Source organism: Canis aureus, chromosome 5, assembly GCF_053574225.1.
Source record: "Canis aureus isolate CA01 chromosome 5, VMU_Caureus_v.1.0, whole genome shotgun sequence".
Taxonomy (NCBI): domain Eukaryota; kingdom Metazoa; phylum Chordata; class Mammalia; order Carnivora; family Canidae; genus Canis; species Canis aureus.
Window position 1 is genome coordinate 83,203,383 of NC_135615.1, and position 25,750 is coordinate 83,229,132.

Sequence of the window (25,750 nt, forward strand, 5' to 3'; positions counted from 1 at the left end):
CCAGTCACCGACCCTCCTGACTCCCCTGGGCCTCCGGACCTCTCAGGTTCCTTCTGGCTCGGCCCAATCTGCTTCCGTGAACCCTGTGGACTGTGGTCATTGTGATGATTGTGAGACCCCTATCCATTTGCTCGCTGGCACGGGGGACCCCCGCAGAAAGCCAGGTCCATGGGCCTCTGGCTCAAGGAGGGGCACTTGGAGGCAACGCCTTCCATGGGATCATCCTAAGCAGTTACTGCAAACTACCCAACCTCCTACCTCCTTCAAACTGCGTCCCGGCTGCCTAGAAATTTCCTATACAAGCAGGGAGCTATTTTGCTTCTTGCATGCAGGCCAGTTTAGGAAGAGCAAAGATGCCGATGACCAGTATTTCTTTAACGTCCTTCAAAATGAAGACGGAGCTTTGGCGAGGCTCACGGGGATGGGGGGCATTCTTACAACTTCGATGCCTACTAGAAATGCCAAGGAGAAAACTGGTGCCGGTCTTGGCTTTCTGGAAACGAGAGCACTAAGGCACTGGGACAGCCTCACCAGCATCTGCCTGGAAGCGGTGTAGTGCACCCCTGGACCCCAATTCTTACCCCGGTTCCCTCACCTGCTGTCTCCCTGGGCTGTTTCTATCTGGCTATTTCTGTCTGTCCTGCCTGAGCTCAGTTTCCTGAGCGCAATAATATACACTTCACATGAGGACAACATTAGGGTAACTTAGGTGGCCTCGTGTTTACACCTGTAGCCTCAGCCTTAGCCCGAGGCCTGGCATTCAGGAAGTGGCCAGCCGGTGTTTGTCGAATGACTTACTGAGTGTATGCCAAGGGCCTACATTCCCCTGACACTCAGTAGACGCCAGCAAGTCACGTCCTCCTCTCCTCTGCCGGCTTTCCTCACTCCCCTCCAACCCCCCCCACCCCCCGCCAGAAGCCAGTGCTCCTCCTCAGTCCTCGCCCTGACACCTGCACCATGTCGCTGGGCCTGCAGGGTTACAGCTGTCTCCACGCTGGTGACCAAGCATCCTCCTGAGCACCTTCACCTGACCTCCTCCCTCTCCATCTCTGAGTCCTGTAGAGAAATGGCGGAGTCGCCTGGTGGGGCTCTCAGACCACAGACAGGTTGATCCCCTATCTGACTGCAACGCCAGCCATGTGGGCCTCTGGGCGCCAGGCAGGCTCTGATTCCTGTGCTGACTCCAGAGTTTGGAGGGCCGCTGGCCCCTGCCACTCCCCAAACACCCCAAGCTCTGGAACCCCTGCTCTGGTCCCCTGCTGTCTGGCTGCACAGTGAGGGCAGGGCAAGGCAGGCAGGCAGGAGAGCCCTCTGGTGAAGGCAGACACATAGCCCACGGCAGGCAGGCACCCCGACTCCTTCCTTGATCCAAGTGAAACATAAGCACCCCCCAGAGAGGATCTAGACTGCAGGGAACAGAGCAGGTGACCTGCAGACAAATTGGGGCCATGCAACTTTCAGCTCCCCAGAAGAACTCATGTTGTAAAAACAAAAAAATAAAAAAAAAGTTGCCGATATTAAGGAGTGTCGTGTATTCTGTATTTTTGACTTCTCTTGAAAGATCAGGACTCTGGAAGCCCTGGAGCCCAGTGGGGCTTGCTTCCTCACGTGGGACAGCCTGCAGCACCCAGGCACCCACTTCCCTGACCACCCGAGGCCTCGGGGGCTGAGAAATAGCAGGAATGAGGCTGGGACGCGGGCAGCCCGGGACCAGCTCACTGGAACGCTCAGAGGCAGGCCTTGGCATCACCCACAACCCCCCTGCTACAGCTGATCTGAGACAGCGCTGGCTGGCCAACGGCCTTCCAGCTCACACGGGGAGCCCCCGCGACCAGGACGGGGACCGGGACCGTGACAGCTCACCTTGCCTGCTGCTTTACAGCCTGTGGGTGAGCACGCTGCCCCCCTGCCGTGAGGCCCATCGCACAGATGAGGAAAGTGGAGCTCAGAAATGTCCACCAGTCATGCAGGCAGAGCACAGCCAGGTCCCCGAGCCTGTGTTGCATGTCACCGGCCGCCGCTTCCTCGCGTGGGAGACTCCTGCCACAGCGGGACGAGCAGCTGCCATGGGCTGGCCGTTTCTATCCGTTGGTTATTTCATCTTTGCAACAGCCCCAGGAGATAGGCAGTGTCGTTTCCATTTTACAGAAGGGAAAACTGAGGCTCAGGGGGACCCAGAGATCCGCTTAGGGTTGCACAGCTAAGTACTGGCTCTGGGATCAAGCCCGGAGAGCTGGGTCTCAAAGCCTGGGCTTCCCTCAATACCCCTCCCTGCAGGGCTTGGTTTTTATCGATTCTGCTGGGGTCAGGCTGTCACTAAAATGAATCTGTGTTTCCTGCACGCACAGGAAGGGATGGAGGGACCCTGGCGAGGGTTCAGACACCTGAGTCCCGGCCTGTTATCTCTGAGCCTTGCTCTGTAGACAGCCGTCCCATTCCCTCTGGCTTGCAGAGCCTCCTCTCCTGTCACCACGGTCCCTGCAGCGACAGCTGTCAGGGGCAGTCTTCTCTCCTCCGTGGCCTGCCTGCCCCCGAGCACAGGCTCCCTGTCCCCCTCTCCTGCTCCCCCTGAGACATCAGCGTCCTAACCAGGCAGGGAGCTGGCACCGTGTAGGCACGGAGCCCCTTGGGATGTGAGGCCAGGATCTGTGGCCCGTCCCAGGGAAAGCCATCGGGCCACTCGGAGCTTGGGCAGGGGACAGGGCAGGTGGGGCCCGAGGTCTGGGCAGGACGGCGTGCCCGTTGCTGTCCCTGCCCCAGGGCCCTGTGTATACCTGGGACCAGGAACAGCAGCGAAGTAAGTATCGTGGGGCTGGCGTTCCTTGGTCAGCCTGTGGGGCCGTCCCCCGGGTAGAGGCTGCACGCTGACTCGGGGTCTTTCTGGGCACAGCGGATGCTCAGCCATGGAGACGTCCACGCTCCACCTGGCCTTGCTCCTGGCGCCCTCCTGAAGGCCCATGCGCATCCCATCTGAGCCTCAGGGACTTTCTAGGGCTCAACAAGGTCAGGATGTGGCACGCTCAGAGCTCTCCGAGAACCCCCAACTTGGCACCTCCAGGCACAGAACACAGGGGCTGCGGGGGTCGCCGGGTACAACACGTCCCAGAGGGCACTCCACGGAATGAGATAGAAATGCACGGTTCTGTGGTCAAGTACGTTTGGGAAACACGAAGTGGGAAAAAGGGAGATATTTTTCTTCACTGCAGAACTTGTCAGAGTCTTGAATAAGCTAATGTGCTGTGTTCAAGATCTCTAAGGGTTGGAGACACAGCATTGTTTCCAAGACAATTGACCCAAGGATTTCTTTCTTCCTTCCTTCTTTCTCTTTCTCTTTTTCTTTTTCTTTCTCTTTCTTTCTTTCTTTCTTTCTTTCTTCTTTCTTTCTTTCTCTTTCTTTCTTTCTTTCTTTCTTCTTTTTCTCTTTCTTTCTTTCTTCTTTCTTTCTTTTCTTCTCCCTTTCTTTCTTTCTTTCTTTCTTTCTTTCTTTCTTTCTTTCTTCTTTCTTTTCTTTCTTTCTTTCTTTCTTTCTTTCTTTCTTTCTTTCTTTCCTTTCTTTCTTTCTTCTTTTCTTTCTTCTTCTTCTTTTTCTTTCCTTTTTCTTCCCCCTGCTGAATCTTGTGCTCTGCAGCAGCTCAGAACACTGTCCTGGGAGTCAGGAGCCCTGGGTTCCAGAACCAGCTCAGCCACCAATGCCCTGCTTGGCAGTGGGCGACTCCCAGCCCATCCGTATCATGAGAGGACTGGGCAAGAAGCCACCGAGAGCCCTGTCAGCTCTACAGGTCCTGCCCCCCTGGTCCTACCTGGCAGCCTGGCGACTGCTGAGCTTGCCTGGGCCTGCCTTTGCACCCGTCCCGAGGGGCCTGCCCTGTGTCTCTCACGGGGCTGGTGAGAGGCTGAATCGGCATCTGTCCTCACTGTCACTGTCATCACCAGCATTTACTGTGACCCGAGCTGAGCCTTTTATACCCAGTCACTCGTTTCTTCCTTGCAGCCACCCCTGGAAGCGCCTCGCTGTCCCATTGTACACATCAGGAAGCCGAGACCCAGCCAGGTTCAGTACCTCGCCTAAGGTTGCCAGCTAGCAAATGTCAGGACTAAGGTCTGGACCCGGACAGTTTGCCCAGATGCTACCCCCTTAAGCTTGACCTTGATCTGCCCCTGAAAGAGCATTACAAACTATAAAGGGCTGTGGCCTGGCAGGGACATCGCTCTGTGTGGTGTTGCTGCGGCTCATCTGGGGGATGCGCATAGCCTCCTGGGGAGGGTCTCTGGCCCTCCATCTGTAGGCTTTCCTGTTCTGCTAGGGTGAGGAGGGAAGGCATCTGGGCCAGCTCTCTCTGGAACAGGGCAGGGGTGAGCAGGGGAGGCTGGGTGACCACGGGGAGTGGCTTTTCCACAATGGGGGGTGCAGGAGGAGGCCTGAGGATGGAGCTTAGAGACCATCTCACCCACGGGTATCACACTGTCTCGGTGTTGCAAACCCTTAGTGCAAATGGAATCAAATCTCTAAGAGCAATCACCTGGAGCTCTGGGGTGAGGGGAGGGAGCGTGCTGGGGGGTGGCCAGAGGGAGGACCCCAGGGATTTGTAAGGCTCCACAGGCCACCACTGGCCTGCTTTGTTTGGGAGGGAGTCTGAGGCTCAGAGAGAGACTGACTTGCCCATGGGTCACACAGTGAGTCCATGGCCACGCTGGGAACAGGAAGTGTGGAGCCAGGCCTCCCGACCTGGGGCTCCCGACCGCACTGGGCTGGGCTGGTAGGGCTTCTGGACTGAGGCCTGGGCCTCCTTAGGAGCCTGAGAACGCTGCTGGGCCCCTCCCTCGGGGCCAGCTCCACCCCCGAGCACAGCTTGGGCAGTCTTGCTCCCACTTTAGGGCCCATCGTCATCATCTGGTGTTCACGGGGCACCACCGGCCCCAGTTGGAGGCCAGCAGGTCCACCTGAAGCTCGGCAGGAGGCTGGTCGGCCGCCGGGCAGGTGCAGTCTGAGACGGTGGATGTCATGCTCAGAACCCGGCCGGCAGCAGGCTTGCCTTCTGTCCCTACCACTTCCTGGCTGTGTGCCTCTAGGAAAATTGGGAGCCTCTCTGTGACTCTTACTGCTGCAGGCCTCTGAGGCTGCCTGGGGGCAGCAGATCGGCCACGCAAGACCCCTTGGCTCTCCGCTCAGCAAGACCCAGCAGAGGCCCTGGCAGCTGGCAGGCTTGAGTACCTTCTTCCCTCACAGGCTTGAGTACCTTCTTCTTTCTGGCTGCCCCAGAAAGGTTGGCCTCTACGTCCTTTATCATGGTGCCCTGGGGAGGTTGCCCTGATGGCAAGTCTGCGCTAAGACCCATGGACAGGATCCTGCCCTCAGAGACTGCCCCGCACCACCTCTTGCAAATGAGCCCACACTGGGCAGCTTGTTGGAAACGCAGATCCCAGCGTCTCACCCTCCGACCTGATTGCGTAGCTATAAGATGAAACCAGGAAATCTGCATCCTGCACACTCAAAGGCCTGGTCGGGTTTGACAATGATTCACGCGTGATTCTCAAACTTTTTTTTCCCTTCTTGATCGCTTTTTTTTTCCACCCCCCGCCATGGGATCCTTCAAACGGACTCCTGCATGAAGGTCCAGCGTGCAACAGGTAAGAGCAGAACTTCTCGCTTGGAGGGGGAGGACTGGAGCCCTTTCCAGCTAGGTCTTTCACCATCTATGGCAACCTCTCGAGGGTCCTCTGAGGAACCCCCAAGTGTGCCATGGAACACACTTTGAAAACTGCTGCTTATTCCAATTTCTTCCTCTACTGGGTAGAAAGACTGAGCCCCAAAGAGCCAGCCTGCACAGGGCTTGGCCAGTGAGGCTTTCTCAAGTTCTCTGAAGCTACCTACAGATCAGCTGTCCCCCCGCCCCCGGCCCCCTGCGGGGAGAGCTTGGTCAGAGGCTGCGCAGCCCAACAACCGAGAACACAGACTTCTGCATGCCTCCTTGCGAGAGCAGGCTGGCTCCGGGCTCTGAGACACGTCTCCTTATTCATGTGCCGCCCTGGGGTGACCTTGGGGCTTCTGCCTCAGGAACTCAGGCGTGGGCAGCCTAATTGCTTCCCATGGTCTAAATTTCTCTGCACTGGCCACAGCAAGAGTACGTTTCTCCCTGGAATCTAGAAGGAATAGTGGCAAGGCTGGAGGGTTCTGGGGGCAAACATGTCAAAGCCTCCCTGTTCTTAGGCACAAAAGCCAGAGTCTCTCACGGAGCCACACTGGAAAGGAACCTGGACTCGGACGAGTGGACACACAGCTGGAGGGAGGTCAGGTTCACACGGCCCGATGCCCTGGTTTTACCCCTCGGCGACGTGTTTAGATCGAGTCACCTTCGGGCACAAGATGTGTATCAGGCTGCTTCTTTCACGCTTCTTTCCTGTCTCTGATTGAACTTAACTCCACTCAAATCATGGGGGGCACAGGCCCTGGGGCTAGCCCTTTCCAGGTTCCAAAACCCACTCAGCTCTCATTGCTGAGCCTGTCAGGAGGGCAGGGTTATTGCACCCACTTCACAGATGAGAGGACACCGAGGCCCAGGGGATAAACAAGGTGCCTGGAATCAGAGGCAGGGCCAGAGCTGGAGTGATTATCCACGCGTGGCCTGGCCCCGCGGGTGGGCCGCGAGGGTCCCTCCCCCGACAGAGCATGGGACGCAATTTCATAGTCTCTTGTTTTGGTGCAATTAATGGCCATTTGCTGGCAGTCCGTTGAGAAAGCAATCGGACAAAACCTGAAGCTCAGCAATGCAGGCGAGCGGTCAGCCAGTGCTTGCTGGACTCCGATTCGGAAGCTGCATGTCCTGACGACGTCCCAGGGCCCCGGGGCACCTGCTGGGGAACGGGAAGGCCTGCAGGTTCCAGGTAGAAGGGGGCAAGGCTTTCAGTTGCCACTTCTTAAAGCTCAGCCCTCTTGGGATCGTTTTCTCGTGGATCAGATCGTTGGTTGGGGCTGCTGGGCATTGCCCTTGGGGGGCAGGGTGGCTGAGGTGCGCATTTTTCAGTGGCGGGGCTTTAAGACGCCACGGAGCGATGACTCAGGTATGAGTTGTTCACACCCCAGTTGCTGGCATGATTTTCAGCCCCTATAACACTTCTCTGGCGAGGTACTTACTATCCTAACGCACAGCCAAGACCTAATGCCTAAGTTATTTTTGTTCACAGGGCATTCTTTTATAAAATAAAATTATGAATCCTTTTATAAGATAAGGTGAACTATGTGTACTCCCTCTGGATTCCTTATTACCACCCGGGTCTTTTTCCACTCGAAAGTGGGAATAGGTGGGAGCTGGGGGGGGACCATGGTGGCTTTGCCCCCGCCTAGTGGGGTTTGAACTGCAAAAACTTAAGAGCCATTTGTTCAAAGCAGGTGGGGCTAGGGGTGGGATTTTTGTGAGGTCCTGTTTGGTGAAAATGCAGGTTTTTGGTGAGAGGCCCCGTAGATATTTTAAGAACTCACATTGGTGAGATGGCTGGTGACCTCCTACGTTATGGCCTCATTGCACTGGGAGCCCCTCTAGCCCATTGGCCCCTGGTGTGTGGGGCAGCATGCAGTGGCCAGGACGGGACCCTCACCTCCTGGCTCGGGGGCCGAGCTAACCCCGAGAGCCCGGCAGCCCTGGTGCAGGAAAGGGCTCCAAAGCAGGGCAAGTGCAGGCAAAGCCCTGGCCCCAGTGGAGCACTAGTGCAGAACATTATTAGCTCGTTTCTACTCTGCCCTCCCCAGTTCCTCCCTGGGGGTGGGTCTCCGGGGCCGGAGGTAAAATGCTGACGATTGATGGAACAGACGTAGTCACACCAGCAAGGAAGTGCTAGGCTGTGCCGGAGGTGAAGGGTGGGTGAGGTGCAAACCTGGCCCCAAGGAGGTCTCTGCAATGCCCCCTGCCCGGGCCCTGCCCCTCCCGCTCAGATGATGGTGAGAGTGCCAGGGACTCCCTAGGTTGGCAGTCTGGCCCTACTGTTTACTAGCTTCTTGACCCTGACGATTTACTTAACCTGAGTCCTTGCACCAAAAATGCAGATTGTTGGGAGGGTTAACTGAGTTAATGCATGTAAAGTATGCGGCATGGACTACAGCCCATGGTAAGTGCTTAATAAGTGTTAGATATTATTATTGTTATTATATTACTAGGTTACATCTGTCGGAGCCTGCCAGCATGGGTGGGAGAGCACGCGTGAGGGCCACTGACGGCAGCCGTGCAGGTTGTGCACTCGGCACCTGAGCACAGTAGTGCCTTCTGGAATAGAGTGGTACACACGACCTGTGGGGCTGTACACTGGCCCTAGATGCCCTGGGCATGCCTGCTTCAATTTCCAATAGGTACCGCTTGAAGCTGGTCCATTTGGAGCCAGGTCTCAACGAAAATAAAGGAGGTAGTAGGACTTTTGAGCAGAGCTATGAAACTTGGAAGAGGTATGGCCCAGTCCTTGAAAAGGTTACAGGACCGTAGGAGCAACAGCTAGGATCTGGGCCAAGTCACTCCGCTCTGGGTCAAAGTTTTCCCCATCTGTGCAGTGGGGTGGGGTGGGGGGTGGGGGGTCTAGTTTTGGGATGGCAAGTAGGCTTTCTCCCTGTATGCCAACTCTGACTGGTGGTGGCTGAGGCTTTGTAAAGTGAGCACCTCAGCGGCCACTCTGGGCGGGGTGGGGACGTCTGCATGAGGCCCCTCATGCCCGCTGCAGACTAGCCCAGCGCTTCTCAATGCTGGCCACACCCCAGGGTCACCAGCGAAGGTTTAATGACGCCCTGATTCGGGGATACGGCCTGGTACTGCTAAGTGTTTTCAAAAGCTCTGCAGGTGATTCCAACGTGTGGCCGGGTTGAGAGCTGCTGGGGTCCCTAAGGCTCCTGGAGGTCCTGAGTGCTACGACTTCTTGGCATGGTCTAGATCTCACGGGGCTTTGAGCTTTCTTCCAGCAGAAATGACGGGGGTGTTAAAAGGCCAGTCTCTCAGTTCTATTGCTGGAGAGGATTCATCTTTAAGTTGGGAGGCAGGGGTTGAGGGCACTGGCTACACTCCAGGATCGGGGCATACAGGGGACCTCTTCTTGCGCCACACTATGGAGTTTCACTGGGGCCGAGGCCTAGGCTTTGCATCCGGGGGGGGAATCTCATGGGACTCACACTGGCTTTTTCAGGGAGGCCCTGTGGCTTCCTTGATTTCTTTCTTAAGCTCCTCTCTGTCCCGAGGGAAGGTGGGATGTTGGCACGGTGCAGAGGCCCAATGAGGTCTGCAGGAAGTAACATGCCCCAAACTCACAGGCGCACTTTCCGGGCCTTTGGAAGGAGTGCCGGGGGTAGAAGGAAGCAGATGAAAGCTGACTGGGGCCGCAGAGCTTGGAGAACACAGGGCCAGGGCGCCAGGCTTGGAGGTGGTGCATTAGGACCACAGGCAGCCCTGGATGTGACGGCTCCTCCCACTTACAGTCGGGGTGGCCAAGATGCGAGGTTTCTGGAGGCCACCTGGCCTCAGCCCCACCGAGGGCCCAGAATTCAGCCAGCTTTCCTCAGCCCCTCCAGACCCAGCCCTGGAATCCAAGGAGCAGGTCATGCAGGGGCTTTGCCTCCCACCCGGAGCAAGATAGAAGCAATCAAATAACATAGAATTCAATAATATTTTAAAATAAGCTTTATTTAGATTTTTTTTATATTTTATATTTGCATCCATGCCTTCGAGAAACCTTTCCCATGGGAAAAGTTATTTTCATCTAATTTACCCATAACTCATTCGCTATTTGACGTAGTTCTCTTAAATAAATCATCCTTAGTAACTCTTAGATTTATCTCCTAATTTACAAAAACTGAAATGAAAAGGAACTACTAAATCATTACCAGGAGTGGTTGTAATTTTCTCTTAAGTAAAGGGCAAACCATAAAAATCAACCAAAAGAAGAAGAAGAAAAAAAAACTCATGGGGGAGAAAAGTATTTTCTAAAATCTCTCTCCGTAGAGGAAGATGCCAGCTTTTCCTCACCGCCAGGCTTGGTTAAACGGCTTAGGGCTTAGCCAAAGGAGGCCAGAAAGATCCTTATTAGGCAGGGCCCTTTGCCTGCTCCTGCCCAACCGCCCCACCAAGTCAGAAGGAAAGGGAGCAGCCTACTGGTGGTTTTTTTTTTTTTGTTGTTGTTGTTGTTGGTTTGTTTGTTTAGAGACTTGGGACAAAATATCCTATCCTTCTAATAGAGACTCCAGCACTCTCCAATCTCTTTTCTTTGTAAGAGCTGAAAATGTTACTGCTAGCAGAAAGCGCAACTACTGTTGTGCAGAGGGTGGGTGAACTGAGCTGTGTTAGTAGTTAAGGTGGAGCAGGGGACGAGTGACAGGTCAAAAGAAAAGGGGAAGCTAGTTTTAGGCCTCAGGAGGCCCTGGCTTAGCTCACGTGTTCTCTATCACCTGGCGTTACATGCACATGGTTCCTTTGCTGGTGAAGCCTCATTGAGGCCAACACTGCTCCCCAAATAGGCAGATAGATGTTCCTGCCAGCCCTTCTCTCCTGGGGTGAGCGGGCTCAGGCTGCTGTGACAAAGGGGAGGACAGGGCAGGAGGGATCCCGAGAGATTCTGTTAAGTATGGAACCAACCAGAATGGGGAGGGCAGAGAGGCTCTGGTGCTGGTCCCTGTGTCCCTCGCCGCCCTCCCCCTGAGACAGGCACCTCCCCCAACGGCCCCTGCCTGGCCCACGTGCAGAATTAACCAAGGAGGAGAAAGACACAGCTGCAGGGAAGAACCCATGCGTCTCGAGGACCCCTGTGGCACCGACTCAGGCCGAGTCCCCGTGGTCATGTGACTGGCTGCCTCACTCTGCACTCAACCTCTCTCAAAACACAGACCCCAGAGAAGGTGGCGTGACAGTAGGCCCTCCGCTCACTGGGGTCAGCATTCCTCATTCCAGATAAATAAATAGATCTACAAAGGCTTGGAAGGGAGCTATTGGGGGAAGGTGGGGGAGAGAAAGGTGGAGTGCACTTCCATGCGAGGGGCAGGAGAATCCGGGCGAGGGAGAACAAAGAACGGGGAAAAAAAGCAAGCTTTGAAATCCAACGGTCCCTGGGTTCTGGCCACCCTAAAGTCTACCTTGCACAGTTTGGCAGCAGCATGAGAACAGAACAGACAAGTCCACACAGAAACACCCGCCTCCCGCCCACCCCGTGGAAAAATATACATTCCATTATTTATGTAATAATTTAGATAGAATAAGTCTTCTGCGTTTGTGCAAATAAATTAAACGGAACAGTTTTTTTCTTTTTTCTTTTTTCTTTTTTTTTCCATAAAGAAAGAAACGGCAACGCAATTTAAAAACTGGCAGGCCGTGAAAAAGAGCCCGGCGGACCCTGGCAGCCCGAGCCTGGGCCCGCGGTCCCGCGGGGCGGCCCGCACCCTGACCACGTGGGCGGCCTGCGCTCGCTCGCTCGAGGGCCTGGGGCCCGGGGCCTGGGGGGTCAGGGGGCGGGTCAGGGCCCCGCGCTCACGCGGGGGAGGGGTGGGGGGAGACATCGAAAACAGACCACATCCTTGGGCAGACGGGCTCCAGAAGTAGCAGTTCGGACAAGGGACATTTACAAGCACGGAGTGCACAACAGTTTTGTTATTTACAAATACACAGCAGTCCTTCAAGTTTTCAAGTTTCATAAAAAGGAGGATGGGGAGGGGGGAGGATGGGGAGGGGAGGGGAGGGGAGGGGGAGGGGAGGGGAGGGAAGGGGGAGGATGGGCAGGGGAGGCAGGAGGATGGGGAGGGGGGAGAGAAGGGGGAGGATGGGGAGGGGAGGGGAGAGGGAGGGGAGGGGGAGGATGGGGAGGGGAGGCAGGAGGATGGGGGGGAAGAAAACAAAACAACCCAACGAACCGAACAAAAAGAAAAGAAAAAAAAAAACACGTAGAAGAAACAAAAACAAACAAACCCAGGTTAACAACACGACTGCATCGCTCCGAGGACGACAGTTGACAGAGTCACACGCGGTCGAGTATGTACAGCAATTACAGAGGCGGCGCCGCGGGAGGGGGCGGGGCCCGCGCTCGGGGGGCGTGGCCCGCGCCCGGGGGCGTGGCCCGCGCTCGGCCCCGCCCCGCCCCGCGTCAGCCCGCCCCGCCCCGCCCCCGCCCCGCCCCCCGCCCGCACGTCCACACGCACAGACGCGCCTGCGCGGCAGCCAGGGGCGGCATCACCAGTCCGCGTCCTCCTCTATGTAATAATCGGGGGCGGTACCATCAAAGAGGCCGGGGTCGAGGGACTTCCGCTGCTTCCCTCGGGCGAAGACGCGCGAGATGGAGCCGAATCCCATCTTCTCTTTCTTCTTTTTCCGTTTTTGGTCTTCAAGATCCTCTAGTGACTGAGGAGCCGGCCGCGCGGGGTGCGGGGGGGAGAGCGAGAACAAAGCCACCTGAGCTGGGGGCGGGGCGGAGGGGGTCAGGGGGCGGGGCCGAGGGGTCAGGGGGCGGGGCCGAGCGGGCGGAGGGCGGGGCCGAGCGGGCGGAGGGCGGGGCGGAGGGGGCGGGACGCCGCGGTGTGCCCCCGCCCCCCTCGCGGAGCCCCCGGGGCGGTGGTGGGCCGTGTGCGGGCCGCGGGGGGACCACCGGGCCGGGCCGGGCTGGGCTCTCCCCCGCAGTCCCCGCCCGCCGCCGCCGCCGCCGGAGCTGCCACTGTCCCCTACACTGAGCCTGCCCACAGCCTGGGGGCGCCCCCCGGGCACCTGACTCTGGCTGGCACCCTGGGCAGGGGCACACGGTTCCTGTGAGAAAGGCCCCGTGGGGACAAAGGGGGCCCGGGGGAGCCCAGAAAACGAGGAAGGAGAAACCTGAGCCTCGTGCCGCCGAGAGCAAGGCCCCGGGACCTCAGGGTCCTGGACGAGAAGCAGGCCTGGCCATGGTAGGGCGGGGAGGCTGGGGCTTGGGTTCTAGTCCTCCCTATGTCAGGCTGTGGACTCCTGCCCCGCCCCCCCTCCCGGCCATCAAGCCCCCCCAGGCTCCCTGAGCCCAGTTACTCATCTGTGATGTGGACAACAGTGACCACGGGGACAGCCTCCTGCCTGGGGCCTACGGGGCCGGAGGGTGGGGTCCACCCAGGGTCTTTACCAACCCAAAGACCCTGGGTGATGTTATCCACCAAAAGGGTGGAGGTGAGACTAAAGATTCCCCAGACACATCAGAATGACCCGAATTCCGGGCCCCACCCCACCCCACCCCTGGTGGATCAGAGTCAGGGTTAAAGGCCCAGGAACCTGCATTTGCAAAGTTGTTCCTGGTGGACGCTGGTGCAGATGAGCAGCGCGGGGACCAGCCTCTGGGAACCCCAGGACTAAACAGCTGACCTCAGAGACCCCTTCTGACTCCATTCCTATTGCTCCCCCCCCCTGTGGCCCCCTCCTTACTGATGGGGGGTCCTGAAATGTTAAAAATGAATAAGGAGCAGTTTCCTGCAGCCAGGGGCCTAGAGTCATCGGCTGGGCCATGGGCCTTTGGCTGCCAGGAGAAGATCCTCGCCGGGGCAGGAGGATGGAAGGTGCCCTTAATGGGTCCTCGGACTTGAAGGAGGGCAGGGGAGTGCAAACCAGGGACTGAGCCTGAGCCAGGCCCCAAGCCATGGCTGACAGGCAGGGGCTGAACTCCTCTCTGCCTTAGGTGTCCCCGGTATGGAAGTGGGGTGCTGAGGGCCCCGGGGAACAAAGGGCAGGGCCGGGAGGGGGGGGGTATGGTCAAGATGGGGTGGAGGGAAGGCCCAAGTGGCCAGGGGAGGCGCACCTACCTGTACAATGGGGTTGTGCAGGTTCTTCTGTACTGGGCCGGGACTGTCGCCCTATAGCCAAAAAAGAGGGAGAAAATGAAACAGCAGGGACGCACAACACGTGGGAGCAGAGGTGGCCCAGGGAGAGTGGGGTCTTCCGTGGAAGGAAGCTGTCTCTTGGGGACCGCCCTGCCTCTGTACTGGGGAACCCACCCTCACCCCTGAAGCAAACATCCCCAAATGGCTCAACAGTGGCAGCTGGGCTTCTGGGTGCTGCCTGGACCAGGGGTCCTGGGGTGCTCTCCTGTCTGCTCAGGCCTCTTGACCCCCAACACCCTCTGACCAGCAAATCAGCCCCTTGAAGCCTTCTAAGTTCCTGTCCTAATTGGTCCGTCAGGTTGGAACTGGAGATTGGTTATACCTGGTGTTGTTCAGAAAGATGCAATTTTAAAGGAAGAAAAAAGCACAAAAATAATTTCAGGACAGGAAGGCTCAGGAGACACTAGGTAGCTTCTAATTTCCCCCCAAATAGTTCACTGCATCTCTTCTTTTGGGGGAGGGGCAGCAGGACTCATTAGCCTGATTTACAGACACAGAGAGGCTCGGGACCAGCACGACGGAATGAAGCGTGGAGCTGTAACTCGTTTGGGGCCGTTTCTTCCCGGCCCAGTGCTCCTTTCAGGGGGCACGCGAAGGTGGGTGTGCAAAAGCCTTCACTACTACGTCCGTCCCAGAATCCGGCTGCCCTGCCTGGGGGGACACACAGATCACTGGGATCACGAGTCATTACTAGGGAGGCCCCTGATGGTTGTTTCCAGAATTGCAGGCAAAAAAGCAATAAAGAAACCGTAGGTCACTTGGGCCAGAGTCCATCAATCCCTCCAGCTTCCCTGCACTCAGTCCCGACCTCGGCTCTAAATTAGCGGCCAGAGAAGAAGGAGAGGTCCTTCATCCAGGCTGGGCTGTTTTCGCTGGTGCCAGGTCACAGGCCTGAGAACAGTTACCTGGTGCTTTTTCCAGGCTCTTCTTGGCTTACCTGCACGCACAGCTGTTGAAATGGGGGATGAAGGTGGCTGAGGGAGGGCGGGGATGGAACAGAGGGTAGTTTAGTCTTTAGTCCCATCCCAAGGTTTGCAATCGGAACCCATCTGGCAGGCAGCTCAGGGGGGTCTACCCTGGGAATAGGGCCATCTTCGCCCAATTCATGGGGCAGAGAGTGAGGCCAGTGCCCACCGAAATGCCCGCATGCAGACAGCTGGCTTATGAAGGCACCCGTGTCCTGGCGGCAGGGCCGTGCCCACGTGAGGTGATCCTGGGAATAGGTATGCTGGACCTGCCGTCTGCTCAGCCAGGATGTGCCGAGGCCAAGTTGGGCAAGAGGCGAGGTCAAATGCACTGCAAGAGGCCTTTAGAGAGCCCCTTCTGCAGAATTTTCCAGCAGTATTCTGGCTCCCGGAGCCACCTTGGGCCTACCAGGAAACTCAAAATATAGCCTCTGGGGAAGTGGCTACTCTAGGTCTCTAACCTGTGCTCTCTACGAGCGAGGGCCGACCGAGGGCGCTGTCGGCCGTTGGGACAGCTCAACAGTGGGCCCTTGGGGCAAAGGGCAGCTGCCAGAGGCCCCCTTCCTTGCCCTGGCTCTGTCATTCAACACAGCCTTTGTCACGGGGTTCCGTCCCGAGAACTGGTGACGGACAAACCGCTTTAAGGAAGTTGAAACAGAACCCCAGGCTTGAGCGTCGGGATTCCGGCCTTGAGCAGCCTTCTCTGCATCCTGACGGGGCGGCGTGGGGCGAGGCCCTGGGCCTGGCATCCCTGATGCCCTCGTCACCAGGCGAAGGCAACTAATTTTAAGTTCAGTCTTTGCTATTTTTATCAGTAGTCTTTAGCTACTTTTCCACTGTTCTTTTGACAGGAAAAAAGTTTCCATTAGGATTGTTCGTATGTAGAAAAGTTACTGATTTTTTTTATATATATATACATTAATTTACAACCAGTACCATTCATGTACGTGGTCATCATTGGTTCTAATAGTTTTACACCTTATTCTCTTGAGCTTCCTGGTAGGTGATCCTATCACGGGCACGTCGTAGTTACTTTGTCCTTCTTTCCCACCGTATTCACCTCCTTATTATCAATCACGCTGGTTCATGAAACATTAGCTGAGCTTTTGAGAAAGCTTCCTCGTGCACTGGGAGACCCGACCCCGTGGTGTGTCTGTCCTCACGGCAGGGAGCCCTCTGTATTTCCTGTCCTCGGATGCTTGACCCACCTTCGCCCCTCGCTCCGCCCGCCAGTCACCAAGCGTCAGGGGCCTAGGGACCCGCAGTCTTGGTAGCTGGTGCCCAGCATGCCATCAAAAAGTGTTTGATTAAATAAGCGAAGCAAAAAAGCCTAGAACAAATTCACGGGACGCCTGTCCAGAAGCAATACATGCCCCCCAACTCCTGGAAATTAAAACATCTGGCTCATTCCTGGAAGAAGGACTGAGAACTGGCTCCAGAGGGGAATGAAGTACTGGTTAGGCCCGAGCTCTGGAAGGTCACATCTGGGAGGAGAGGCCCACGGTCCCAGACACAGCCCACCAGAGGCAGTCCCGGGCCGCGCAGACCCTGAGCCGACCCAGGCCTGCCTTCCTCGGGGATTTTCTTGCCCTCCCGGACACAAGGAGCAAACAGGCCTCATTTCTTTCTCTCCCCACATCCATCTCTTCTTGCAAAAGGAAAGAACAGAACAGGAATTGCCTCCGCCAGAGTGCTCCCTGGGTGGACGAGAGGAAACAGCGGGTGCGTCTTCGCCCCCCCGCCCCCCCAGCCCTGCGGTCTCCAGGCAGGGCCCCTGGCCCGGGCCCTGCTGCTGCTGGCCTTACGTTGCAGAGGGAGTGTGTCCGGTGCCGAGGGGAGTTGATGTCGCTTGGCGTGGACGACCGGTCGCCTTCGGCGGCAGATGCGTCGGAGATGACGGAGGGCTGCCGGGAGTGGCAGGGGCTCACCCTGACCGCTGGAAGGCAGGGACAGCTGGTCAGTGAGGGGTGGACAGTGTCCTCGCCGGTGCTGCCCTGCAGGGGTGCACCCCGTGCCCCCGTGATACAGAGGAGGCGGCGGAGAGGAAGGGCTGCCTGCTCTCTGCCCCTCCGTCAACAGGCCCACACGTCCCCAGACAGCAGCTGCTGGGGAGAAGCCCCGGGGCCTCTGGATCCAGTCAGGGTCTCCTCTAACCACATGGAAGGAGAAGATGCAAGAGCTTCCGGGCACCTGGGTGACTGGCCTCTCAATGCTCCCACCTCCTGGACGTTCCCTGGACCTTGCACAATCCCAACGGCTGGTCAACACCAGCTTCCCTAGCGAGGAGCCCAGAGGCCGCCCCCAGGTCCCCACCTTCTCCCATACCCCACACCCCATCATCACCAGCGCAACCCTCCAGTCGGTCCCCTTGTCTCCAACCCCAAACACAGTTCCCAAGTCCATGTACTTCTCTCTAACCCCAAACACACCCCTCGAGTCCGTCCACTTCTCTTCAACCCCGAACGCCCCCCCGAGTTTGTCTACTTCTCTCCAACCCCAAACAGCCCCCGAGTCCGTCCACTTCTAATCCCAAACACCCCCCCCCCCAAGTCTGTTCACTTCTCTCCATCCCCAAACACACCTCACAGGAGGGACAGGAAAGGAACAGGTGGGCTGCAGATGTGCAGAGGGGTTTGGGGCTGGTAGCGTGGCCAGGGGGTGCAGACGTCGCCCGGAGGCTGCACCCCCGCCTGAGAGAACACGTATGACACGTGTGGCCCTCCCTCGCACCCCGTGACTATGTGGAGCTGCGGATCAAGGAGCTCTGTGCCCCCTGCCACGGGGTCCCACGAGGCCCAGGCTGGAGGGTCAGCGTATCGCTCCTTAGACCCATCACGGGTCCAGGGGCTGGCTGTGCGACCCAGGATGGCCGAGCAGATCCTTCTTTGGGATTTAGTACAACACAGGGAAAGAGAGAGTTTTTCTTTCTCCTGACTTTTGCCCTTCAAGCCTGAGCTTGCGGGAGACGGTTTTGCTGCTTCGTGGAAAGAGACGGTGTGGAGACGAGGCCAGACAGAGGCAGGCAGAGCCGAGGCCGCGGTGGACGCACCCGGACACCGGCTGGGCCTGGATACCAGCCCCGCCTGGGTCCATCCCTCGGACTCTGCGTCCCACCGTCTACGCCCTGCAGGCAGCCACGGTGCGGAGAGGGCTGCGGCCCGCGCCGGGGAGGTCGGTGGCCCCCGAGAGTCCCCAGAGCCGCAGCAGCGGCAGGCCTCACCTTGCCGGTCCGCAGGGTGGGGGGGGTGTGAGTGGTAGAGAGTCTGCTGGCTCTGCCGGATGGCCGCGGTCAGGGGGAGGTCCGCCTGCACCACCCACTCCTGGTTGCCGTTCAGCACCGTCTCGCCCGGCATGGCCAGAGAATGCCGCTTGGGGACGTCCTTGGTCAGCGTAGCTAAGGACTGCTTGGCCTGGGGACAGAAAGAGACGATGTGATGGAGAGGGGCCTCTTGGCCCGTTGCTCGGCTAAGACGCACAGTGGCGAGGAAGCCGCGGGCCGACCTTGGTAGCAGGCCACCTCCGGCTGCGCATCGCGTGCCCCTCAGGGTCAGCCACCTGCCCTGCGGGCTCAGCGGGGGTTACCCCTTAGCTCCCGCTAACAGAAGGGCCGGGATTGGGAGAGAAAGGGGGTCCGAGGACACTTATCACCCGTCCTTTCGGGCTCTCCAAGGAACTGCCTGGATTTGAGTGAGAGTGGGGGACAAGTCACTGCCTTCCTGAGCCTCGGCTTCCGCACCTGCAAAAGGGAAACCCCAGAGCAAGCAATGCTGGGGGCTCGTCTAGCCTGGACGCCCCACGTCTATGAGCTCACTCCCCTTCCGGGGCAGGAGGCTGAGCCGAAGGTGCCTGCCCATCTCCCAAGCAGGGAGTAATCTCCTCTCCGGTTTAGAAAACGATCATGTGCTCAGTGCGACAGCCCTGGGTTTCGAGGAGGGACTGGGAGATTATCTGTGCTTGACAGAGAAGGAGCCAGAAGCCCAGAAGCCACAATGTTCAAGTCGGGTCGTGAGCCAGGGAGTCCGGCCACGCGCCCGCGGTCTCGACAGCACCCACGCTCCTCCGGGCAATGGCATAACCACAGATAATGCAGACTCCTGAGTCCACGGAGCAGAGGATGGGCTGTGCCGGTCACCGCCGGTCACCGCGGAATCCGCAGGCGCTGGCTGGCAGCTGGGCCCGTGCACGATCAGTAGAAATCCTCAGAAGTAACGGAAGCAGGCTACGTCTGGGCTGCTGGCTCAGGGAATCTGTCGCCCTGTCCTGAGAGCATGGGACAGTCCTGCGGAGGCAGGCGGGCGCGCTGTGACCCAGGGCGCTGCAGGCTTGCGGCCACACGGCCACGTGGCCACACGGCCCGCTCCCGTTTCCGGGCCCGCCGCACACATCTGCTTGCCCTCCAGGGCACGGGCACCTGGCCTCCCGGCCCCCATCCGGGCACCGCTCCGGGCACCAAGCTGCCCTAGTCCCTTGGCTTCCTCCCGCCCGATCCATCCCGGCTCCTGGAAGGCACACTCGAGGTTGGGAAGCGAACCCCAGCTCAGTCTGCCCGCGTGATTAACCTGCAGCGTTGCCCCCCCGCAAACAGCCCCAGGCAGGTGCGCGGGAAGCACAGGGAAACCTGAGGCAGCGCAGCGTCGCCTGTGTCCCCACCTGGCTTTCTTCTCCCGGGGGGGCTTCAGCTCTGTGTGGGCCTGGGAGAGGCGCCTCCTAAACTCAGCAGGCAGCTTGGGACCATTGCTACCTGACATCTGCGGGGGCTGAGGGGAGGGGGCGGGTCCCCAAAGGTGGGGCAGGGCGCGTGGTGGTCAGTCCTGTGGGACAGGGCAGTGGTGAGTCCTGTGGGATGGGGTGCATGCTGGTCAGTCCTGCGGGATGGGGTGAGTGGTCAGTCCTACGGGGCAGGGTGGTGGTGGTCAGTCCTGTGGGACGGGGCGGGTGGTGGTCAGTCCTGCAGGACAGGGTGGCGGCGGTCAGTCCTGCAGGATGGGGCAGGTGGTGGTCAGTACTGCAGGATGGGGCAGGTGGTGGTCAGTCCTATGGGGTGGGGCAGTGGTCAGTCCTGCGGGATGGGGCAGTGGTCAGTACTGCAGGACGGGGCAGGTAGTGGTCAGTCCTGCAGGATGGGGAGGTGCTCAGTCCTGCGGGACGGGGCAGGTAGAGTTCAGTCCTGCAGGACAGGGTGGTGGTGGTCAGTCCTGTGGGAAGGGGCGGGTGGTGGTCAGTCCTGCAGGGCAGGTGGTGGTGGTCAGTCCTGTAGGACAGGGTGGTGGCAGTCAGTCCTGCCAGATGGGGCAGGTGGCGGTCAGTCCTGTGGGATGGGGCAGTGGTCAGTCCTGCGGGATGGGGCAGGTGGTGGTCAGTCCTGCAGGACAGATGGTGGTGGTCAGTCCTATGGGGTGGGATGGGGCGGGTGGTGGTTCCTCCAAGTTCTGAAGCACAGGGACCCCTTACATGGTCCTCTCACAACACAGCCACCAGAGATAAGAACGACAGAAGAGGCCCGGGAGCCTCAGGTGCGTGCGTGTGTGCACGCAGGGGGCTGCGGGGATCAGCTCCCCGCGGCCGTCCACACAGCGTTCCCTGGGCTGACCTCTTCTACTGAACGCAACTTAGTGCTGGGACTCCCTCCTCCCTCTGAGCCTCTACCCCCTCCTTAACACTCTGCGCCTGCAGTTTCGAGCTACTGATGTCAGTACATTGGCTCAAACACCCTCCGGCGACAGGAGTCAGGACCGGGTTCAAACTCCGTCCTACGATTTAACTTGCTGCGTGACCCTGAGCGAGGCCTCACCAGTCTGACGGAGAATGGGGAGGGATCACTTCCATGTAAGGAGCACCCCCTGCAGTCGTGTGACGAAGCGGCCCAGGGAAGTGGCTGGACGGCCCCGCCACAAAGGCTTCTGTGGCCCCAAGTGTCAGCAGGGCCGAGGGTGAGAAGCCCCGTTGACAGGAGACCAGGGCAACACGCACCAAGCTCCTGGGGGAGCCTGTGATGTGCGGGATGGCAGTCCTGTCCCCCTCCCCTCCGTGCGGAGGAGGCCAGTGGGGAGGGCCTGAGGGGCAAGCCAGGGGCAAGCCAGCAGCCGGGCGTCCTGTCGAAGGCCTTGCAGACGAAGCTGCCCCGTCAGGTGGCTCAGGGCCCGCCGGGCTCCCGCCTCCGCCTCTCCACCTGCTGGGCACTCGGGGTGAGCTCCTGCCCGCCGCGCCTACTCCCACCTCCCTAAGTGGGCACAAGAGTAAATGCCGGACTGGACTGACTGCTAATGGGCAGGAGCGCACTTGTTCTGGAAGTCGGTCGTGCCGATGGTTGCGCAGCCCTGGGAACATACCGAGATCCGCTCAGTCCTACATCTTGAAAGGATGAGTTTAAGGTACGTGAATCCTATCTCAATAAGAGAACACACACCCCACAGGGTGGTCCCACGGAGCCATGGTGGCTGCAGAGGGGAAACCATGCCACGAGCGGTAATGCCCGGTTTGGCCGGGAGGCGCTCTCAGGACTGTTGCCCCCGAAGGGCAGGTGGCTGAGTGGGAGCGTGGGGGCCGCCAGCACCGGACACCCAGAGGGCTTGGCTTCCTGGGGAGCCGAAGTCTTGGGCTTTCACTCGAGTGAAGCAGGCCCTTCAGAGCCACAGGCGGTGGGTGAGACCCAGAGACAGCTCCCCGCAGAGGCGGATGGGGTGGGGGGCGACGCCTTCGTCGGGAGCGTCCGCTTAAGCCCATCAGGCCCCTGCTGCGTCGCATGGTCTTAGCCTCACGGGCAGGTGGGTATTCGCCAGCTCAGCTCCCGTCGCCTTGGTGGCACCTCAGGGTCACTCAACACATCACTCCTCACCAGTGGGCACAGCCGGGGCCCCCAGGTACGAGGTAAACAAGTGACCCGCGATGGGCCCTTCTGCTACCCGGTGCTGCTTCAGACTTGTAGGAAAAAACCGAAGTGAAATCAGGCTCGTCCTCCCCAGGAGGCGGCGCCGAGCAGGCCCCTGACTAGCATCTGGGCCTCCCCGGCCCTGCGGCGCCCCCGGCCGCTGCCTCCCATCGCACCTGTGAGCGGACTTCCTCCTGGGGCCGGCGTGTGCCGGGCCGGCCGGAGCCGCTTGCTGCTGCTTGCACCGAGGACACGCGGCACACGCCCGGGGAAGGCGCCCTCCCTCTGGTCTCAGCCTGGCCAGCAGCGCCTCAAGCAGGCAGTCCTGGAAGCCTCCAGGTGTGAAATTCTGCATCGCGGGCGACCGAGGGGACCTGCAGTCTGCTGGACACCCCGACACTGGGGCTGTCCTGCCTCTCAGCAAGGCCCTCCCGCAGCCGCCGAGCCCGAGGCAGACGTGGGCCACGCTGACTGCTAAGAGGCCAGTGCCCTAGGCTGCAGACACTCACCGTACCCCTTCACACGAAGCAGGGGGGCTGATGCCTGCCAGAGGACAGGGCAAGACGGAAGCAGCTGCCCAGTGTGGGTGCGGGGAGAGGAGGACAAGAGGAGATCTGGTTCCCAGTTCTCAAGGACCCCAGAAAGCCCCAGAATGCTTGACACCAGTGCCCCGAGGTCAGGAAGACACATGTGCCATCCACGGGGCTCTGGGCAAACCCGCGCCCACTTCCAGGTCTGCAGCTGGGAAGGCTCCTGTGTGAGAGGCAGGCAGGCAGCGTCACCGGGCAGGGCACCCACCCTGAGAGGGGACCCGGCAGCTGCAGCTTCTTCCGGCCTGGGCAGTTCTCACCACGAGGGGTCAGCATTGGACAGGACACCCAGGGGGGCCCCAGGGACCCGGCCTGCCACAGGGCGTCCCACGATCCCGAAGGAAGTGACTGCAGAGACACCTTTGTGTCGCCACGGCACCACGACGCACAGGCACCATGCTGAGCTTCCCCTGCACTAGTTCATTGAACCCCCCCAGGAAGGCCCAATGGGGTAGATGCGATGATCCCTATTTAGACTCCAGGACAGGCCCCGGGAGGTCAAGGCCTGAGGTCACACAGCTGGATTCAAATCCAGAACCCGTGGCCACCACCACACAGTTAGCGGGCACCGGTGTTCTGCAGGAGAACGTGGTGCTCTGAGAGCTACGTGGGACCCGCTCACCCTGCCTCTGTCCCGCCACCCCCAGGAGCACCCTGCACGCTCTCCTCCCAGCCACGGTCACGCTGAGCCCCCGGTGGTTTCAAAGGCACCTCCCCACATTCCGGCACCGAATAACGGGCGCTGAAGCCCAGAGGTCAGGGCGCCACCCAGGGTCACGCAGGAGTCAGCAGAGCAGGCTCCAGGGCTCTGGACCCCTTCCACCAGCCCCGGACTCGCACCCGGGCTCTTCTGTCCCCACATGCAGGCGGGGCACGTCCATGGGAAACACAGCGTTTGGAAGTTTGTTTTGGATTAGAAAAAAAATAATAAATAACGTTTTTTCCTTGACGACCCAAGTAAAACATTTCACTAGAGGTTTCTTACAATCCTACCACCCAGAAATCACCACTCTTAATTTTTTGGTGCGTTTTCTCCCAAACGTTTTCCTAAATAAGTACACGTATTTTAAACAATAAAAGGGTTTTGTTTGCGGACAGCGGCCCGGGAGCCTGGGAGGGTGGATGGGCTCCCAGCTCACTCACCTGGTGCTCAGGTGGAGGAGAGGCTGTGGCCCCGGCTCAGGAGGCTCAGGGGGCTCAGGGGGCTCAGGGGGCACAGAGGACTCAGGGGACTCAGGGGGCTCAGGGGGCTCAGGGGCCCACGCGGAAGGAAGCTGACTGAGCATCACAGACCTCGCGCCCAGCTGCAGCCCCTCCTCGCCCGCCCTGCCCGACTCCAGCGCGGGCCCCCGGGAGCCCAGCACACGCCCTGTCCCCAGCGGGCCACACGGCTTCCAGCAGGGGCCGGGCACCCCCGTGAAGGTGGGGCGGGCGCTCACCATGGCCAGCTCAGCCTCCAGCTCCTTCATCCGGTTGTCCTTGAGGTCCAGCTGGGAGCGCAGCGCCGTGGCGTGGTCCGTGGCCTCCTTGGCTTGGCGCCGCAGCTCCCACTTCTCACGCTCCAGCAGGTCCTTCTCCTTGGCCAGGGCTTTGACGGCATCTTCGCTCTCCTGCGGGGACAGAGCGCCAGGCCGTTAGAGCGGGGACGGGGGGCCTCGACCCCTGGACCCCTGGACAGAGGGAGGGGCTCTGCTACAGATTAGCCGGGGGACGGCACAGAGACCAACCACTAGCAGATGCTCAGTAAACATGGTTTCCACGAACAGAGGAGCAAACGAACGTGAGGAGTAAGTTGTTTTTACCCCATCAAGTCTTGGGGTGGGGGGGAGGGGAGTGATCCTAATGGTTTCAGAGAAAGGTTATAAAGATGAAATGATTTCACGTGTGGGAGATACGTGGTGTCTGAGGGAAGTTAGGGGGCTTTGTCCAGGTGCTTGGTAACATGTGTGTCACCGTAAAGGGGAGAGAGAGAAGGAGACCCCCGTCCCCTCGCCCCGGGGTCCTGCAGCACCGCGCAGGGGCGCAGCCGAGGACGAGGCAGGCCGAACCCGGCAGCGCGGCGTGTCTGAAGGCGGCCCGGTCCCTTGCCCGTCCCTCGCCACCAGCCGGGATGCACAGGGAAGGGCCCGGGGCCCCAGCTGCGTCGTGCCGGAGCAAAGCCAAGGAACGACGGCTGCGTTGGGGGCCTGACCTCTGGGGGCAAGAGCCAAGCATCAGATCAGCAGGCACCCGTCCCGAGAAGAAGGATCCAGCACAGGGCCCTGCCCCAAGCAAGGTCATCCCATTCCTCGGGGACCGGGTGACGTCCTCAAGCTCCCCGTGTGCCCGGGGGCTGTGGGCAGGGGCAGCCGTCCTGCCTCGTTCAACGGCCCTGTCACCAAGGGCCTGACAGCCGGATGGCCAGAGCCGGGGAGGCCGAGGGCTGGCCTTTCCCTGGGGCCGTCCCATCCCAGAGCCGAGGCTGGGGCCTGTGGCCTGGGACAGGGAGTGGGGGTCAAACCCTGGCTTTGCAGGGACAGGCTGCAGCGACTACGGGGTCTCGGCACCCTTCTCTGCAACACGGGCGTTATCTTGACACCTGAATGGGATCGTCCATGCGGAGAGCTCGGTGCGGCCCAGCAGTCCCTGCTGACGTCCTCTCCTGGCGGCCTGCACCCCCCGCCCCCCCAGAGCAGCCTGGGGGACCCCAGTCATTCAACTGCGTTCAGGGACGCCGTCGGCAGGCACGGGCCACGCAGACATCCTGCACCCGCAGACGTCTCGGAGAAGAGCCCCGCGGCGCCGTGGGCAGGGATGCGCCCCTCCAGTCGGCGGCTCACCGGGGTCCCAGCAGGGCAGTCCCCACTGCTCAGGGCAGCCGGGGGGGGGGGGGGCGCAGGGGACCGTCCCTTCCAGGATGCGCTGCTGGCACCGCTCTGGGCTCAGGCTGCCTGGGTGACATGCACCTGCTCTAACCCAGTCCACGGCCACCTGCGGGGCACAGGCCGAGTCACTCAACTTCCCCACACCTGACCGGCCGCCTCGCTCGTGAGAGCCACAGCACTGCCCCCCGGGGGGACGGAGGCTCAGCGGCCTGGCCATGCAAGCTCCAGAGCGAGGGACAGAGCTATCGCCCAGTCCCAGGGGGAGCTGCCCCCTGAGGTTCTGGAGGCAAGGCTCTTGGCGCACGGAGGGAGGCCACCGTGGGTTAGTTCTCTTTCCCGTGTCGAGGGGGGTCAGGTGGGGGCTGCACACCAGGGGCAGGGGCCCCAGCACCCACGCGGATGCAGAGCTCCTTCCCCGGGGGCCGAGCCATGTCCTGGGCATCTGCCCCCAGCACCAGCCACGGGCCTGGATCATAGAAGGGCCCAGGAAAGGGGGTGTGGGACTGAGTAACTGCGTAAGGACCGTCCCTTAGAACTGGCTGCTGTACGAGGGGCTGCTTCCGAACCCTTGTTGCACTCGGAGGAAGGTCCCCTGGGGCCCTCAGGATCATCTTCGTCTCTGTGTC

At 59.8% G+C, this 25,750-nt stretch overlaps 1 protein-coding gene and 1 long non-coding RNA gene across 14 annotated transcripts in view; one reads left to right on the top strand and one right to left on the bottom strand.

Annotated features, from left to right (window-relative positions):
• The window catches only part of KAZN (kazrin, periplakin interacting protein), a 1,010,042-nt gene that overhangs the window by 30,163 nt on the left and 954,129 nt on the right, over nt 1-25,750 (bottom strand). For 8 of the 11 annotated variants that reach the window (XM_077899551.1, XM_077899555.1, XM_077899554.1 and 5 more), the window contains 5 exons: nt 23,700-23,870; nt 18,023-18,212; nt 16,613-16,738; nt 13,760-13,810; nt 12,224-12,403 (listed from right to left, as the gene is read on the bottom strand). In XM_077899551.1, the coding sequence (XP_077755677.1) occupies nt 12,224-12,403; nt 13,760-13,810; nt 16,613-16,738; nt 18,023-18,212; nt 23,700-23,870 (718 nt within the window). Of the gene's footprint in view, nt 1-12,196; nt 12,404-13,759; nt 13,811-16,607; nt 16,739-18,022; nt 18,213-23,699; nt 23,871-25,750 lie in introns of those variants that run through there. The other 3 variants (XR_013380757.1, XM_077899552.1, XM_077899560.1) reach the window with 3 other exon arrangements.
• LOC144314912 (uncharacterized) lies at nt 12,142-16,445 on the top strand. 3 transcript variants are annotated; one of them, XR_013380761.1, is made up of 2 exons: nt 12,142-12,368; nt 14,136-16,445. It is a non-coding gene; the product is annotated as an uncharacterized LOC144314912 (long non-coding RNA). The 3 variants fall into 3 exon arrangements; XR_013380760.1 differs by lacking the exon at nt 12,142-12,368 and adding an exon at nt 12,500-12,883; XR_013380759.1 differs by lacking the exon at nt 12,142-12,368 and adding an exon at nt 12,500-12,883 and having other exon boundaries at nt 14,329-16,445.